This window comes from Falco punctatus (assembly GCF_963210335.1).
Source record: "Falco punctatus genome assembly, chromosome: 7".
In the NCBI taxonomy this organism is placed as follows: domain Eukaryota; kingdom Metazoa; phylum Chordata; class Aves; order Falconiformes; family Falconidae; genus Falco; species Falco punctatus.
The window spans coordinates 58,892,649-58,912,145 of NC_137587.1; the positions used below are offsets into that span (position 1 = coordinate 58,892,649).

At 42.6% G+C, this 19,497-nt stretch overlaps 2 protein-coding genes across 2 annotated transcripts in view; one reads left to right on the plus strand and one right to left on the minus strand.

The window, feature by feature from the left end:
* The window catches only part of SLC27A2 (solute carrier family 27 member 2), a gene marked incomplete at its 5' end in the record, with an annotated part of 17,727 nt that extends 12,672 nt beyond the window's left edge, over positions 1-5,055 (minus strand). The window contains 4 exon segments of the mRNA XM_080396359.1: positions 532-741; positions 2,637-2,806; positions 4,195-4,913; positions 4,978-5,055. Coding sequence (XP_080252485.1) covers positions 532-741; positions 2,637-2,806; positions 4,195-4,913; positions 4,978-5,055 — 1,177 coding nt within the window.
* GATM (glycine amidinotransferase) overlaps positions 4,754-19,497 on the plus strand; it is a 27,750-nt gene continuing 13,006 nt past the window's right edge. Inside the window, exon 1 of the mRNA XM_080395793.1 lies at positions 4,754-19,119. Coding sequence (XP_080251919.1) covers positions 18,787-19,119 — 333 coding nt within the window. The 5' untranslated portion in view covers positions 4,754-18,786. The remainder of the gene's footprint in view (positions 19,120-19,497) is intronic.

A 19,497-nucleotide genomic window follows, 5' to 3' on the forward strand; every position in this document is an offset into this window, starting at 1 on the left:
TCTTCATCCTTGCAGCCCAGTTTCTGCTGTGGCGAAGTGCTCTTAAAGCTAGATGCTTTTATGTAGAGCAGGTTGCAGCTGCTGTACCAGCTGCAGTTTTGCACAGTGGCCACGACTAGCTGTATTTTATGCTGCACTCACTATTTTTGGTACTCCAACACCCAAAAAATTAATGGCCAGTGTTTAGAGTTCATGATGCGAAGATAGCGAGTATAAGGTGGGTGCCAAGAGCCACACCTAGGCCAGCAGTGTCTCCAGAGATGAGAGAGAGCATGTGTCTAGTGACCTTACTGGCATAAAACTTGTATGTTTAATTGGCTTTTACTTCAGTCCCTGCCCCCAGATTTAGTGCTTAAAGTCAACCTATATTCTACATGCTTTTGGGGTTTAAATACAGACATCAAATTTTCAGTTTCCTGAGCGGGAATGAATGGGAGTAGGAAGTAATGTGAAGGAACAGATTCTTTTTCATTACTAAAAAATCACAACATCAGGAGGAATGCGTCACCTGATTTTGTGAATTTACATTACCTGTAGTACCAGAAGTATTAATGTACATGGCAGGAGTTTTAAAGGTTATATCTGATCTCCAAGACAATGGAGTAGGCTCATCTGAAGCAGCATCTACTTTATCAAGAAAGCTCTCAACACCTTCAGTAGCAGATGTCTTGCTTAAATAATAAACTTTAACTTTTTCTTTCTTCAAGAATGGCAGTATTTCTTCAACAGATTCCTTCAGCTCTTAAAGAGAAGAAAGTAGTATAAGAAAACTATGTACTATTCTATCTATATACTATGAGTGCATCAACTCTGGCTCAGCAGCTTTCATGTTTAGCTGCTGTTGGAGAAATTAATGGTCGAGTGACTTCAGAATCCAGCAAAAAGGACTGAAGAGGAACAGTGTCTCCCCACACAACATTATATGATTTGATCTGATTTTTTGCAGCAGGAACAGAATTGCAGAGGAAGATTCCAAGCAAACTTCCCCCTGCCTGCAGACCCTGTGTGACTCTGAGGAAGTGTATACCTGGCATCACCAGCTCCGTGTTGTTACCTTCCCTCCCCACCATGGGGAAACGTCTCACCTGACAAGTGCCCGCACAAAGTTAGGTGCTGCTTAAATCACCGCTATGTTTTATGCATAAAGATAACATAATCTGTCTCAAGTCTCGACAGAAATGGAAGAAAAACTGAAAATCAGGCTGAAGAGTGACTTGGTAAGCTGTGGTACTACTGAAGCGTGGAGTCCTAGATAGTTACGTTCTGTCTCTCCCTGTGCCTGTCTCTTACACACGTCTTGATTAATCCCAGTTCTCCTCATACTCCCTGTGGTATCTCCAACCAACAAGAGGGCGTGATTAATGTGCAACGAGTAGGCTCACTCCCTGCATGATCAAATCCTGTCTGCCTTTCTCTTAGTGAAGCAGTAATGCAGGTCTCTCTCCACTACCCACTGCCAGTTTCAACCAAACTGGAAAGAATGTAGTTGTCCGAGACTTACTCCCTTAGGAAACTGGATAATGGAATGAAGAGGACCAGACAGCTGGTCCAATTGTATATACCTTGTTTCTACAGGAATCCAGACTAAAAGCCTTCCAAGTCACAGGCACTTTTACTTGAATAGACAAACCACAAGATTTAAAATTAATCCTCATTTCCAATTTCACTGAACTATAATAATATAAAATTGTCCATAACATGTAATTTATTTTTTACCACCTTTCATTTATTTCAAAGCAAAGAATAAATTAACTATTATTAAATCAACAAATCTGTGAGGCAATTTGATACTGAAAACTGAATTTGTTACTGGAAATCCTATCTCCACACTAATTGACTAGATAAAGCCAAGATCCACATCAAAAGTTTGTCTCGATTGCACAAAAGTAGTAACTTTAATAAAAGCATTACCTTTTTCAAGTCTGGCAGACTCTGGAATTCCTCTTCAAACAATTCTGTATTTCTGCTGTAACTTTAGTCCAAAAAACATCCTGGGATTACCATGGGTGCCCTTTAGCCGCCAAGCTACTCATGAAAACCCAGTGAAGGCTTCTCCTAGTTAACAGGTAAGGAAACCTCAAAACAATAGCACAGCCTAGCCTCCGTTCCCCCTATGCTTTCCAGCACTGCACAGCTGCTGGGCTACACAAAGAGTAAAGCTCGGTGGGAGAATGTCACGACCCAATAAGAATGGGAACAGTGTTGGTTAGATTTCAGAGGGGAAGGTAAAGTCCATGATCAACAATTTATGTCAGGCTTGTGAACTCCACCTTACTCCTCTTACTTTTACCCATTTTCTTTGTCTTACAGTTGTGAGTAAATAACTGTAGGTCTCAAAGTTGTTCATCCAAGTAAAAATTTTAGTTGTAGAGTCAGATTAACAGAATTTACAAGCACTGCTAGAATACAACGAACTATGGTTAGAACAATGATCCTAATGGCTTTATGTGAATACAATAATAACATAGCATCCATTCTGTTTCATATTTTACCCCTTGCAGTGGAAGTGTCCTTGGCTGTGCAGGATTCACTGCACTAATGAATTGCTTCACCTGCCCCTGACCAGGACACAGCTTTATGAAGACAGGGTTACCTATATGCAGCCAACTGTGCATTCAAAATCAGCGTTTTGCTACTTGGTTGCTTCAGTGTAATCTGCAACCTGGCAGCCTGGATGCAGACTACTAGTAGTAACCCTGTCTCACAGGGTTCATTTGCAACAGAGGGCAGTTCTGCTCCTTGGACACCATCAGGCATGAAGGAGATAAAATAAGGCCTTTTATGCAAGTATCTAATGAGCTGGCACCTTAGGGATAAATAACCCCCAATAAACTGTCACTGAGATAAATAACCCTCCAATAAACTTTGACATCTGTATTTTATTGTAAGTATAAGTACCGTCAATGATATATATAAACTATATTAATGAATTCAGCATATTTATTTCCAGAAACTTATCTGTGCAAGCACACAGAATCTTATGTGATGGTCAGTTCTGATGAGACAATGTTTATCTTCTGCATGGAGTAGCAAGATAATAAAGGATGAAACTTAAAAAGGACAGAGAGAATCAAGGTCCAGCAGAAAAGACCTAGCTAGACTTCTTTCTTCCTGATGTCTAGTAATCACTAGTGGAGTCAAGCATGTAGTAATTTTTTATGAATAAGGCTCAAATTTATTTTTTTTCTTCGCAGCTGAGGGTTTTTTAGAAAATGTGAGGCAACTATGTTATAGAAGGAGGAAAAAACACATTTCCTATCCTACATAATAGCTTTTCCCACATGACGCTATTTCATATACTGACAAATTTTGAAAGTTCAGGGATTGCACAGAATTTATTCTCAGCGAGGCTAATATTTATCACAAAAGGAGAAATTTTCATTTGGACTCCTGAAATTTTGAGGCACATAAAATACTCCAGTTACATACAATAGATTAATGCGTTCAGCTATCAAAGCTGAAATGGGAGTAAATATTCATGTAGAAATTGTTAGCTCTAGGCAGATGAAGAGCATTCCTGACTTCCCATATAGTCAGTCATTTACACCATCTGTATGCAAATAACTATATAAAAGACCAGGCATCAAATAGGGTCTCTGCGCTGTAAAGGACAGAATGCAGCTCTCCATTGAAAACATACCAGTACGTCCAAGTGTCTTCCACAAAAATAACCATGGGTTGTCTGCATGAGTCTGTGCCTTTTTCTTTACACTGAAACCCGACAAAGGCTTGTCTGTGGGCGGCAACCACCTTCCCGTGTCCCAGCTGCTGTCCAGCTGTAGCAAGAGGATTCTTCTGCGCTACCTGGTTTGTTTCCGATGTGGCCATCTGTGTGAACACAACTGGGAATCGACCCCCTTGTGCACGGCTGAGGGCTGGTTCATTTCTGGGGCTTCGTTACCCTTATCAAACGCCTAACGAGGTATCCGAGCTCAGCGCCCACCTCTTGTAGGTCAGCCGAAAATAAAAACGCGGTGCCAACTACCCGGAAACCTTGTCCTCTCACCAGCTCTGCAGCAGCTCCGCAGGCCCCAGCCCCAGCCGGCGGTGGGCAGCCCCCTCCGCGGCAGCCCGCCCGGGGGGCCCGACGTGCCGCCCCCGCCCGCCGCCCAGCAGCCCCTCCCGGCGGGGGGCGGCCGAGGGGACCCCGCCGCTCCGCTCCGCTGCGCGCCCCGCGGCCGGGGCTCCCCTCACCTGGGGCCGCCAGCAGGGCGCCGGCCCTGACGCCGCAGTTGAGGCAAGCCACGGCGCAGCCCAGCTTGGCGCAGCCCTGCCACAGCCAGACGTAGGCCGGCCGGTTGCCCATGAGCAGCGCCGGGCAGCCGCCCGCCCGCCCGCAGCCCCGCGGCCCGGCGCAGCGCCCGCGCCGCCTGGCTGCTCCTCCGCTCCACCTGCGCGCAGGTGCACGCCTCGTCGCCGAAGAGCAGCAGCGGCTTGTGCGGCGCCCGCCGCGCCAGCACGTCCAGGAGGGTGCGCGACCGGCTCTGCGCGCCCTGCTCGCCACCCACGAAGTAGGGGCAGGCGCGGGGCACAGCAGGGCCCGCATCCCGCCCCGGCCCTTCCCGCGCCCGCCGCGCGCTCGGGCACCGCCGCTGGGCGGGACGGCGCTGAGGGCCGCGCGCGCCCGCCTCCTCACGGCCCCGCGGCGCCCGTGGCGCCCGCCCCGTCAGCGCTCCCCGAGGGGTGTCCGACCCCGCCTGCGGAGCGGGGCTGCTGGGTGGGCGCCGCCGGGAGTGGAGGCGCTGCGGGTGGCGGAGCCGCAGCGTGAAGCGTGCTGCGGGCTCGCTCCCCGCCTGCGTGCGGTGCGGGAAGCTGGGCCCGCGTGCGGCGGGGGGGACGCGCAGGTTCGGGGCGGAAGGTTGGTGGCATCTTCCCTTGCGATGAGGGCCGGCCTCTCTGAGGCTGAACGCATCCTGCGTGGGATACAGGCCGTCTTAGCGTCCCGTTTGGAAGCTGCAGTGGCAAAGGCAGCCGAGCCTGGTCAAGGTTCACACCGAGAGAAATGGAGGATGAGGCTTCCTGGCTGAAGAAGTAGCGAGCTGCCTCGGGGAGCATGTTCCTACCCTGCTGTACCACCCCGGTGCTATTCCTCACTAGGTGGTAAGCAGTGGAACAGATAAATAGTAGCTGAGCCAACTGAAATTTTGGAGTGCGACTTAATTTTTTAAAATTAAACCCTTCCCCCCACACACAATTATTAGTATTCTAGATGCACAAAAGGAATTTTCAGTCTTGGTCTGTCTGTCTTGCTCCTGTCCAAGGCTGAGACGCATTAGTTTCTCAGACAACCTTGAAGCAAAGTCCAGAAATTTCACCCTTCTGACTGGGCCCAGTGAGCAGAACTCGGTGCTTTTCTTGGTGAAGTTTAAGCAGCTGTTACTGTGAACACAGGCTGGTTTTTCTGTCTTCTAAAAAAATTATTTTTATTTTATGTTTTGCTAAGTGCCACCAAGGGGACAGTTTCCTGCCCTTTTGTTCACAGTTTTCTGCTCCCCTTTGATGTTAAATCTGATACTTCTCACCCCAAGGTGAGTTGATTCAGGTCATTGATCTGCCGGGAAAGTTTTTTCTTTACTGCAGACTTTGTTTCCCTGCCAGATAAATTCACTTTGCTACTAGGTGAGCTGTGGCCTAGCCCTAGCGCAGCACAAGCGTTGGATGTTGGAGCGGGCTGGGAGGGAGCAGAGCTGTGCAGTTAGCTTAGCTGTGGTCAGACCTCCCAGGCAGCTGCTGCAGCTGAAACTGGACCTGGTGGATTGCAAGTGGCCCACAGCCAGTGTCGCCTTGCCTTCCTGCTCTCATACTTCTCCGCAGGAGCCAGCCTTAGAACTCACGGGACTGAGCAGAGCTGCTTCAGGGAGCTAGCGAAGGTGAAAATTAACTGGTTTGTGTCTGGGGTAAATGTTGACTATCATTAGGCTTTAGCATTTGGATAAATGAGAAGTGCTTTACAGTTCTTCTGTAACAGAGCTACCGTTTCAAACTGGTGCCTGAAGTATTTTTTTGAGTCACTTCAGAGCTGTAAAAGCTACAGAGTATTTTTGAAAGCTTCTTTATCTGATATGGCAACTGCCTGGGAGAAGTGGGAGAAAATAGTACACCCTGTTGGCTGTGTTCACAGCCAGGCTTTCCAAAGCATTGCTGAACTACTATAACTAATTCCACCTCCTGCGCAGAAAAAGTGCGTAGCAATATTGTGCTGTGGTCCTGCGATGGGCTTTCTGAAGAAGAGGTTTCCTATGTAACCTTTTATTTTTCAGTTACATCTCTGACTTTCTTGCATGGACAGTGGCATTAATTCTGTAACTTTAGCATGGAATCATAATCAGCAGCCAGGAGAGCTAAAAGCCTCAGGTTAGTTGATCACAAATGTACCCCAGTGGCGTTTAGCAGGAGCTGTGGATGCCTTATTATTCAGGACTAATATTTTTAAAAATTTGTACATTTTCACACAACAAATACTGGTTTGGTGGCCAGCTTTTTCACAATATGTTGTTCATCTAAGCTATTCTTTGAGATAAACCTTTTCGACCGTCCTCCAGTTACAGGCTCCTTGTAAAGGTTTTCAGGCCTACAAATATTTCAGTTGTGAGCTAGTTAGCTTGCTGAGCCAGTTAAATTTCAGAGGCCATATTTACCAATGCTTAACCTAGCAACGGCAACTAGAATTCAACAGTTTAAACAGTAATGATGTCCACATTACTAGCCATTTGGATAGCCTCCAAATTTGAAACAAACTATACTTTCCCCGTTTTTGTTATTTTCTCTGATATCTGCCCTGCCCTAGCTCCCTATGTCTACAGTGTTCCTTCTGAAACTTTTGATTTAGCACTAACATTTGTTTTGTTCTCCAAAATAAATGCAAAGCAAACCCCTGGTAGGAATTAGTCTGTGCTGCACACTGGGACAATCTGTTTTTCTTCAGTAATCCCAAGGGGTGAAGGTGTGTTAGTCCACTGCTAGATATAGTTTTGTTTGTTCAAGTATTTCTCATTACTATAGCAGTTTTAATAGGTAATTAACTGCTAATTATTATGTTTGAGGTTAATATATCATTAAATGCATCACATATGATGTCATGCGACTGAAATGGCTGGTGCTTTTATGTTTTTTAAGTTATTTTTGTGTGTGAATTACTAATCTAGGCAGGTTATTTTGTGCTTGACTAATGTTATGGACTGCCATAGTATGTGCTGATATTTTTGCTCAAACAGCTGTCACTTTGGCTATAAATTGCAGTCTGTAAGCTTCAGTATTTTTGCTGAACAAAGTATAGATTTAAATATTAGCCTAGGGAGAAGGAGTGCTTTTTATTGACTTAGTTGTTTGCTAGGTTTTATAGTTCAGTAAACCCTATTTAATACCTTATTTTCCTTTTAATTTTCAAATAGCTACTCTAAATCCAGATTTTTTTGAGAGAGCTTATGGAGCATCCTATCACAGGTTGACACGTGTTTAGTGTTCCTAGAGGCATGTGTGCTTGAGCTGGTGCTGGAAACCTGTCAAGGGCTTGGCCCACGGTGGCAGTTGGCAGTGCTGTCCTGTGCTGGGTGTTGCCCATGGGACCTGGCCCTGCAGGTGGCCTCTTGCCAATGTTCAGCAAAGCGCAACCACCCCTCCAGAGCCTGCACAGGCTGTGTGGCAAAAAGATGCTGCTTGCAGCTGCTCACTGTGGTTTCAGTGGGTGCTCAGCTAATGAGTTTATGACTTCACATCTATGCTCCACTTCCATTGTCTCTTCATTTCCAGCTTTCAGTCTCCTAATGCTTTGTGGAAGCACTTGAAAAATAGATGCCTTTCTAGTATAGCTCTGTGATAGCTGACATTCATGGAACTCTTTCTTTTATCTGCATCAGTATCATCTGTGGGGGATGGGTTGAATTTCAAGGTGCCTGCAGAGGTCACAAGGGACTGTATTTCTTGTTACATGGAAGTGATTTTTTCCTACATTATGAGGTTATAATTCAACTTACAGTAAACTTACATAAATTTAACTTATATAATGAATACATAAGTATTTTGAAATGGAGACTCCAAAATTAACCATCCAAAAAGAATTAATATTTTTGGCAAAATACTACCAACTTTTCTATTTCTTACTGTCACAACTTGAATCTGAGTTGAGTCTTTAGTTCCAGCCCCTGTGAATGATGCACGGGCATACTGAGAGGGTGCGTTGCTTGATACTTGCAGGGTACAATAAGCTACGGTTATGTGGTGCTGATTATTTGCTTGCTCCAGCTACTGTGGCAAGCAGTTCATAGGTTCCCTTGGCTTCAACTATGAAATCCTAATTGCTCAATACTTGCTTATACTCAGCTTTAGGCACTAGAATCTGTTTTATTAATAGAAAATATAGTTCATGAAATGTATTCACTACTTTATTCTCAGCTTCTGTGCTCTACTCTGTCATTTGCTTTTTTCTTGCTTACTTCTATTTTTCAGTTCTTTGTAGGGACCTTGCTGCTACAGTGCTCATTTGCGCTATCCACAGAGCAGGAAAGGAAGGAAAAAATAAAGGACAGTTAAACGTTGTTGGATGCTATAATGCTCCTTAGACTTGGGAAAGAGACTTCCACTCCGCAGGTTCAGACCCACGAGGGTTTGCCACCAGGCAGTGATCCACAAGATGTCACCAGAGGGTAACAAGTAACTGGAAGTTTGTATTAAATTGGGATTCAAGCTCCCTGTCCTGTTAGTTAAACGGAAGGTACATGGACAGGGAGCATGGGAAAGCCCAGCACTCCTTATGCTGGCTGACCTTGGGATGCTCCAGGCTGCAGCATTTTCTGTGCAGACAGCCTCTTCTCTCTTTTCCATTTTCTGTTTTTTGGTTGTGTTTTGTTTTTTTTTTTTTTATGGTTTGATGGGAGATTGTAGAAGAATTATAGAGGAATGAAGCTGGGTTAATTAACATTGATAATATACAGCTGTGGGCTTGCTTCAGGGGCAGTGGGTTGGCTGACGTGGATAATGCAGAGCTGTGGCTGGTTCCTGCCAAGTAGTTAAATAGTGCTAAGGGGTATAGAAGAGGAGCACTGGGTGAAGAGAGACCCAGAAGAAGCAGAGGGGGGAGAGAAAGCACCCTGGATGTAGGAGAGACAAGGAGAGGCCCTGGGAGAAGCAGAGAAAAGGGGGCCTGGGTGAGGAGAGGCTGGCTGGAAGGGGAGCCTGGAGAAGAAAGACTTGGGATGCAGCAGAGGCAAGAAGCAGGGTGGACTAGCCTGAGGAGGATGAAGAAACATGCACGGACAGTAGAATCTGATCGACGGCAAAAGCCTTGTTGCAGCCGTCTAGTTTTACTAGTGCTGCAACAGGAGACCTCACTGTAATGGTACAAGGCAGCATGCTCCATTCTAGCTAGCTCAAGTGACAATAATTATACCACAAAACAACACCTATTTACTGATGAATGGTAGTGAGATGGGATTCAGAGCGGATCACTTGTGGCTTCAGTGAACCTGTGTAACAGGTCAGCTGGGTTTTTTCTTTTCTTACCTGTTTCACCTGATCCTTCCCACTGAAAGCCACAGCTGGGTATTTTTCAGGATGGCCAAACCAAAGTCTTCCATCTCAAGTTTCCAGTTTCAAATGCCTTTCTGTCCCATTTTCAAATTCACAGCTAGTACCATTGCTGTTAAAGCTTTATTTGCAGTGTTACCACAGTATTTCTGTAAAGTTGTAATTAGATGAGACAGGTTGACCTGATCTAATTCATTGGTGCTGCCAAAAGGGGTGATTCTGCTTCTTTCTTATGCGCTAGCTCCACTGCCTCCCTTGCCCCAGCTCTGGTATCTTCTGACACTTCAGTGATGCATTCAGCTCACTAAGCTAGCAGAAGACTGCATTTTGCTGGGTGAGTGCTCTGCAGACTCACTGAGTAGAACTGGCTCATCAAGGAATCATATTAGTACCAATATTAGGACTAATGCAAAGGAAAGAACGAGGAGATAATACGCAACAGCTTGATCTCCTTTCCCTACATGTTATATCTCAAATTCTCCTGCTGTTCCCTTCCTTTCTCCCTTGTGAAGGGGTAAAAGGTGTGTATTAAACCAAGCAAAATAATTTTTGTAGATGTAAGAATCAAGTTCATAGTCTATGGAGTGATAAATCACTGAACCGACTTGCGGAAGAGTTCAAACCATTCTGGTTTTGGCCTCCCTGTCTGGCAGAGGTTCAGGAGTTGAAGATCCCTGAAATGCATGCTCTGGCACCACTTAAACTACGCTAACAACAGCAGTTTATCGGTATTTTCCCAGATCTTTCCCTGCTTCTGAGGGATGATGCTTACAGGTTTGTAAGGCATCAGGATTTCTAGTAGGTCAGCTAGAAGAGCTGACTTGCTGGTCCAATCTGCAGCTGATTTGACACCTGTTCACTGAAATACTTTGCAATCACCAACCTCCAAACAAGTCTCCTTCAAAGTGAGTGAATCACTCCTGTGACCCTGGAATTTCCAAGAAAGTTTTCTCTGATGGGTTACCCAGATCCCTCCAAAAAGCAAGGAATCTAGATGTTACGGAGTGCCTTTACTTCGCTGCATTCAGTCACAAGCTTTTTAGCATTCCTTTATGTTAATGGCATTGTACTTAAAAGATAAGGTGCAACCTGCTTGTAAATAAACATGCCATGATGTAGAGGAATGAAGCTGGGTTAATTAGCATTGATAATATACAACTGTGGGCTGGCTTCAGGGGTGGTGGGTTGGCTGATGTAGATAAAGTGCAGGTGTGGCTGCTTCTGTTAAGTGGTTGGGCAGCCAATGAAGAGAGAGCAGCCAAGGAAGAGAGAGGAGGAAGAAGCAGAGAGAAGAGAGAACTAGAGCTCTGGGTGAAGAGAGACTGGGAGAAGGCAGCAGTGGGACTGGTGTGAAGAGTATATTGGTATGAGATGGTAAAAAAACTTGTTGCAGCTTGATAGTTTTGCTAGTGCTGTGACACCATGACTTGTTAGACAAAACCATATAGATAGCCCATATAGCGATGTCCAATAATGCAGACGTACAGGAGATCTGCTACACTCCACAGAACATGAAAGGTGTGTTAGTAGGGTGCCATGAAATTACAGTACTATTACTATGTATGCAATTAATAATGATGGATCTTAGCTATTTCATCCCGCACATCAGGACTTAGTAGCTTAGCCCACTGGTTAGAAATGTAGATGGTATCTTAAGAGAGGGCCTGGTGTTCAAAGGCCTCTAGTAGCTCTAGTTGGAGATCTAACATTTTGCTGCAAAGCCAGAAGGTTTGTAGCGTACACGTAGCACTCAACAGCAGACCGTGAGTGCCTGTCTTCCAAGCAGCTAGAGTGGAATACTGAAGCAGAAAGTGGAAGAAGGAAAGGGAGCCATTCCTCTGTTCTGCCTAAATCTATTGGATCTAAAACTTAATGAAACCTTTCAGTTTCAAGAAATTGGCATTTTGCAACTAAGAACTAGTTTTGCTAGAAAACTGTTTTCCTAGCAAATCTACCTTGCCTACCAAATCTCTTTACAATACCGTGTGTGTTTCTAGGATATTTGAGTTAAAAATCTTAAACTACTTTGTATTGGGTGGTGAGCTTAAACCTAGCTCTCTGCTCATTTATGGCTGGCTAAAGAAATTCTAGATTAAGCTGTCTGAATTATAGTGAAACTCATCTTTCTGTTGCAAAGGTGTTAGTAGCAACTGGTATGTTATTCAAGGAACAAAATTGTAACATTCCGCTGTGACATGTGAGAGATTCCTCATGTTGGATAGATTCTTGACACTGAGCCCATCCTCGTCTTCTTTGGATGAACATGGTTGCGATTCATCAGAATAGATGTGCTCTTCAGGATCAGTGAAGGGACCTGTCAAAGCTCAGGGGTTATCTCATCTCCTAATACAGAAACTCCAAAGGGAGTCTTGCTCAATTCTCTTTCACGGCGTTGAGAAAATGTTTCCATCCCATAAAAAGATTTTGAATTATGTTAGTTCATTACAGATGCACAGTCAAACTCATTCCAAAGCTATGTCAGCAGAAGCTAGTTCAGAGTTTTGATAGGTTACTCCAGGTATCCCAGTCATTGCAAGCAAGCTACTTGCTCCCTTCTCTCTCCTGAGGGCTTGTTATCTTTCAAAAACTGAGGTGGCCAAGGTGAGATGAAAGGATAAGGATTAAGCAGAAAGCTTAGCTGAGCCATGACCTTAGGAGAATTTAAAATTACTCTTTTCCACCAAATTTTGACTTTGCCATGTATTTTCATTTGTGATCGCAGAGTGGATGATATCCATGTGTCCAAATCCTGTGTTGTTTTTTAACCACTAACTTTAGGCTTGAATCTGATTCAGCATAAAACTCAACAATGAATTTATGAAGTCCTCTGAAGGAGACACTCAAATCAAACCCTACTTGTATAATTTGCTACTATCCTACAATCAAAGCAAGCTTATACTCAGCAAACCTTTCAGGGGCATTACAGTATGAGCAACATGCATAGGTGCTGCCAACAAAAGCATCAAGTGATGGAATATGCTTATCAAAGAACCTGTTTTCTAAGAAAAAGGGAGGGGGGGAAAAGAGGCTTTATTCTCACCGCCTTATATACTGAGCAGTAGCAAACTGAACAGACAAGATCTGCCATCTAGTTTAGTCTAAGGGTACTCCAACTTTTTTCATGTGAATAAGCTGCATGCATATGCTAGAAAATAGTAACTGAGTAATTGCTTGTCTGTCAAAGGGAATACTCAAAAGCTTAAGAACATGCACAGAGTGACTGAGGCTCTGTGGCTATTCCTCTTGTCTGGGAGTCTCTTCAAGGCGTTCTGTGGCTCAGTGTAGAAAAGAGAAGCAGAGGAGCTCTGGGTTTCGTTGCATTCTCCCTAAAGTAAATAGAGATCCAATAACTTTGGTGCATTGGGCTGTCCTCTCCCGGAAGCCTGGGATGGAGAAGAGGTTATTGGAGAGCCAAGGCTTCCTGTCTCTTCCAGAAAAGAAAACATGTGGAACAAACACTAAGTATTGCCGCAAAAACTCTTTACATTGGGAGGCCATAGCTTACTTGCAGTTGCCACCCACACAGTGGTTAAAGGAATCAGAATTTTTGAAATTGTTGTTTGGATGTATAATGTGATATGGCTGCAGTTTTAACTCCAGTGGGAGTGAAAGGAAAATGGATGCAGCTGTGATTTCAGGAGCACAGCAAAGTTTTATTAATAATTTCTACAAATATTCTACAAGAAAGGTGTGAAGCAGTTTTTGAATTTTAAAAGTTGATGTACAACAGGCTGTGTCACAAGACCTTATATTTGAGATTCAAGAGATTTCAAATGTCCTAGAGCCATGAAGTTCACTTGGCAGCCCTGAGGGAAAGTACTGACCCTGGAAAATGTTGGCAGATCATGTTACTGTATGCATGGAAATACTGGTCTGAATGAAATCTATGCCACCAAATGATGTGCCTTTTGCTGCACGAACCTCGGGTGGTTTTCAGAAGTCAGGGCTGCACTGCCTTTGGAAATGACAGTGTGTTAAATATCATGGATTATGATCACCAAATGCCTTGCCTTCATAGAATTTTCTTCAGCTTTGTCACCTTTCTATAATAGAAACATGACATCTAAAATTAAACCAGATATTTATATGTATGTTGGTACTCAACGTTTATGTGCACATACAGGGTAGCTAGTCAGAATGTGGATTTCTGCAAGCTCTGTTAGGAAAAGAAATTAATTATTAAATCAAACATTGCTATGATGTAATGTGATTTGTGAGTAACCAGAAGGACAGTGGGAAGTCCCATCTTCTTGAAATCAGGTGAATTCAGTCAACAAGGACTATTTTATTTGCTCAAAGTTCAAGAATATTTTTTTTTTACTACTTTTAAGCCAAAAGTTTTGTCTAATCGTTATCTCACCAGACCTCTGTCACTGTGTTTGCTATTTCAATTGCAATTTCTATCTCCTCACTGGCCAGTTTCCTGCCCTTCACGTATATGCACCTCTACTACCTGAACTGCTTCCTTTGCTCCTTACTGAGCCTTGTTTTGGATAGGGATACATAACTGTTTCTCTACGTCCTTCTAGTATTCCAGCTGCCTGGTTCCCAAAAAAGGAGTTAAAGTATTTACTAAATTATCAGGCATGCTTGAAATTTAGTGCAAGATGTATTAATATTGAGATGTTATTTTGAATCACAGATGTTGAAATGCATTTTGATTGTATATGTGATTGGATTGCACTTTGCAATGAAATTTAAGACATTTTAACAGAAAGATATGAAGAACAATATTTGCATTAATAAAACAAAATAATACACTAAACATTGAATCATACCAGTGTGCTAACAATCTCACAAAATTTTGATCTATTGGTACCTAAGTTTCATAGAGAAAACATCTACATAAATCATATGCTTTCAAACATGAGAAATTTTTAAATCTTTTGATTTCTTAAAGATGAGGAAGGTTTCGGTCCTGCCTCCTAAGAGCATAAGGTTATATGACTGTGGGTTGTGTATGTGCGTACATGTCTGTGTTCTCTCCTTCCCCTCCCTGTAACTTGAACCTGTTGGCTGCTTTCAGACAAATTTGAGAAAAGGTCATAGGTCTCAATGGTATTAAGTTCCTACAAGTTTTGTGATAATAACTAGCTGAACAGGAATAAAAAGACCTCTTAAGTGCCTCAACTAGCAGAAAGGTTGCAGAGCTATTACACACCAGTGTATCCACCACATAGTGGAAGTTCCTTGTAAATTCTGGTCTCTGAATATGGTAAATACCATCCAGTTTATAATTATGATTTACTGTTTACTATATGAATTGCACAAAAAGAGAGGAAATCAGTTTTGCTTAGTTCCTCTACTAAGAGTATTTCATTCTGTAGTCAAAACTCCATTGTAGCAGGTTGCATTCAGTCTGACAAAGAATTTGGCACTTCAGCATGTCCCACAGTGAAGATGTCCTGACATAGAAGGACAGAAAATCTTCCAAAAAGTACCCAGAATTGGCATTTGGGGAAAACTACAGGATTTGTCCTTCAATAACTACAAAAGATAAAATAGAAGTCACGTAGAGTTTGTCAGCCAGTTTAAAGATTAAATTGGGTTCAGTGAAGCTGGGATTAGAGAGGAAGAATTTCTTGCTATTTTACATACATCTGTTGGATGAGGGATTAAATCTAATTCTTTCTTTTAAGTGTGAAGAATGATAAAGCAAGATTTATATTATTTTATTAAAATTGCAATATCTTTCAAAGGACTTTGAAAATAGTACATTGATTTTTCAGCTCTTAATAGGTCACAAGTTAAAGTGAAATATTTTAAATTAAAGAAATTGTTTTAATTATGTGTAACAAAATATTTTGACTTTTTAGAGTTCAGAGTTGACTACAAAATTATGAACTTAAGGGAGGAAAAAAAAGTAATTTTAATATTTTGTGGTGCATTTATTCTTCCCATCTGGAACAGCCAGACTTCTGAACTTCAGGGAGCTTGAAACTTGCTTTCTAAGAAGCATACTGGATTCTTCTATGTTGTTCCTGATAGCTAGCAGATAAGATTTGCTGTGCCAAATTCTCTTCTTATGGGTGTAGTCTGCTAGAATTTAGCAAGCAGTATGCTTGACAAGGCACTAGAAGGAACTGAAGTCTCTCACATTTGTATGGTTGAACAGAGTAAATTTCTGTAAGTTAAGTAAAAGTAAGGATGAGTAAAACTGTTGAATATATGTAAATGCTAAGACCAGCTTATACCAGATATCTTATACCAAATGGTTTTAATCGGTAATATAGCAGAAATACTGGTAAGAAAGGGTAAGCTATTCCTTAACCTTAGACATCATGTCCCTCAAGTGCTTCAGATGTGTTGCTTTACCCCATTACAAATCTAAACAACAATGTATGCTCTGAAAGGCAGGACCTCAATTCCTAGACAGATGGAAATTCACATTTGAACAGTAGTATAATCCCTTGAGACTTCTGTTTGCGTTAGATATGTGTTAAGAAAAATATATGTGAGAGTATATGTGAGAGCTGAGGCCAGCTACTGTCCTAAAACATAGCTAAGTTTATACTTTGATCTTCACTAACACACTGGTCTTGTTGCCAAGGATAACCTCTCTACTGCATGTCTCATGTTTTTTCTTTTTGTATGTCTTTTTCTAATTCTATGGGTTTAAACTAGAATTTTACTACTTAATACCTTATTCTCTAATGCTGCGGGCCAGAATGTTGTGCTTTGTTAACTAGAATGACATTGCTTTAAACAGTTTACCTAGTTATCAGAATGAGATGGTTTTATATAAGCCTGAATGACACCTTATGTAATTAAAAATGATGGAGAGAGTATTTTAAAAAATGCATTGAGCCCCATAAAAAAACAAACAAACCCCAAACCAAAAAAAACCCCAACTTGCTAGGTAATCTTTATAGGCCAGATCTCAGCTATAGCGATTTGAAGCTCTTATTCCTGTTTCAAGTTAGAATTCCATACTGAGGTGAGGTTTGCAATGGAACAAAATATCTTTACTAGATCAGCGTATAATTCTGAAAATAATTGGCAAGCTTCTGGGTAGTGAGCTAAGCTTTCAAGGTGTTACACTGACTCTAGCAATTGTGTGTAATGTCGTTAATGATGTGATCTTTGTAACAACATTTTTGATCCAAAGAGCTTAGCACCTGCTTAGTCAACCACATGTTTAAGTAACTTTCTTGTATCTGAATGAACTTGGCTTTATTTACATTTGAATAATCGTTACTGCTGTTGTGCTCCATGATTTATGTCACTGTTAAAATGCAGATTGGTAGATCAAGCTTTTCTTGTAGAAGAGGGAGATGATGACATACAAAAAGCAGGAGGGCTTTCGTTTTGATGGCAAAGAGGGAACTGTGAGGAATGACACTTCCATACACCATAAATGTGAACTGCATGATGTATGTATTGGGTGTTAAGGAATAAAAAGATGTAAACAGAGATATATAAGTGACTGCTTTAAGGACACAAATGAAATATTTTTTCAAGTGATCCAGAAGATGGTCAAATGATGAAAGAAGCATAGGGATACCACTGTGTGTTTTAGATGGTTAGTGCCTTAGTAATGTTGCAGGTATCAAGGCCCATATGAGGGCATTCTGGAGGTCAAACGACTGGTACTCAGTGAAGGCTGGAAGATAAATACTCTTTACTATGAGTAAAGGGGATCTGAGATTTTGGGGATCCTTAAAGCATCAAACATATGTAGTAAGTAGGAAAAGAAGTATTGTGCAGAGTCAGAAAAAACTATGTAAACTGAGATGATAAAGAATGATCCAAAGGTCCAAAACTAGCTGATAAGTTGAAAAGGGCAGAAAAAGAGGCAAGACCTTTGGATTTAGCCACAAGCCAATCATTAATTTTTTTAGAAGGTCAATGTGAGTGGGGTGATCTTCGTAAAATCAACTGAATCAAATAACAAGCATTTGAGCAGAACTAGCATAAACTTATGGGTTTTTTTAAAATTAAATAGATGACAAAAATTGACAACTAAGAATTAAGTAACATCAAGAAAATTCCTTTTTGAAACAAAAAAAATAATCCTTGTATTTTTTTGATACAGGAATAGTGTTTGAGGCAATTATGTCACAAATAAGTCCTAACTAAAATGAGTTATGGAAAAGTTCTGCAGTCATATTAAACAGGGTGAAGCATGCTTGGTATCATGCCAACTAAAATGATTAACTTTTCTCTGAGAACTGTGTAAATTCATGAAGAGAGAACTTGCACTGTCCTGTTTCTCCTGGGAAGGTGTAGCATCTACCTGTGCCAAAAAGGCAAACTGCTGACTCATTAACTACCCAGTAGAATAAAACTTGCTTACTCATATATCTGAGGAGTGTTAAAATTATAGCGGATTTGCTGTGTTCTAAGACCATAGCTTACATTTTAATATATGTTACTACTAGTATGTTTACCTTTTCCTGCTATGGATATGTCTGCTGAGTTCAGTAGCACTACTCTGTGATCTGACATATAGAAGTAATGTTAAACACCATGTCTGTGCACAGCCATGCCCCATTGTGCTCACTTCAGATAACAAAGCATATAGGCTGCAGAAGTATTGATCAAGGCTGCAGAAATGCTAGGCACTGCACAGGTGATAAAGGCAGGAGCAAAATTGGTATAATTGAGAGAAAGATGCAGATTTTTACAACTTTAAATGGAATAACTCAGGCAGGCAAAACTAATTTTTTGCTATGTCTGCTTTTTACTTTTGCAAAATCAGATGATTTAAAAGTGAACTTGTCTGCAAAGCTGAGAAAATGCAGAATAATTTATCAGGCTAAGGGAGATATGCTATATACATGTAGAGCTGGTAGCAAACATATTTCTTGAGGACTGCAGTGCTGTTGAGATAGAAGTATTTTTGAAGATAATTTGTTAATTTTATCACGGAGAAATTTTGCAGGGGAAAATAAGTATAGGTCTACCATTTTGGGTTTCATTTTAAGGTCACTTTTCATCATACCACTGCATTTTGAGAAGCCAGGATTTGAAATTGTTTGGGATATTCTTGAAACACTCCCTCAGTAATTAAAGAATGAAAAATTTTTAGGTGAATCACAACATCTTTAGGTTGTAGTCTGAAAATATGAATTCTTAACATATAAATTGTTGGAAATTTTGGTAACTTTTTTTTTTGGTCTACTATAGGTTTAATGAAGAATACACATATCTGATGACTGAAAATAACAGAATGATTCGCTTAAATACACTTTGTAGAGAGGAGTTTTAAACCCGACTGGAAATCTTCGAAGTGGAGTTGCTGCTGCAGAGCCATCTGTGGCAATGCAGTCCAGGTATGTTGAAAGAAGCCGTCCGTCGGCTGTGGCGATTGCCTCATCCAGGCGGGCTGCGCCTCCCTGGGGCTGGGGCTCGGTGGCTCCAGCTGCTCTTTCATCCTACAGGGCCCCCCGCCACCCAGCAGCAGCCGCCCGCGGCCGGGTCGCCGCCCCGAGGGGGCCGGTGGGCGGCCCGGGGCGTGGCGGGCTGTTACAAAGGCGACGGTGCGGGCGCGGAGCGGTGCGGAGCGGTGCTGTCCTGCCAGCAGGGATGCTGCGAGTGCGGTGCTTGCGCGGGGGGAGCCGCGGAGCCGAGGCGGCGCATTTCATCGGCTCGCGGGTTGGTACCGCGCAGATCCGGCGCTGAGTGCGGGGTGCTGGGCTTGAGGATGCTCCGTGGGAGGGGGTCCTATGCGGCCCCTGCCTGCTGGCGAGTGCGGAGTGCTCCGAACGGTGGGGAGCGGGCGCGGGACAGCTGCGGGACAGCTGCAGGCTTCCTGGGCTCGGGCTCACCCATGCATCCTCCCAGCTCAGCAGCAGAGTTCAGCGTGAGTGCTGTGCTCCTATGCCATTACCCTTCTAAACCACATGTATTTTAAAAAGCATTTTGTCCTTTAAGCATCTAGTTGACTGTGAATAAATTAGAATGGCTGTAACAAACACTGTGTTTCGGTTAATGCTCCAAATAAGGTACATTGCTTTGGGATGACATGTAAGG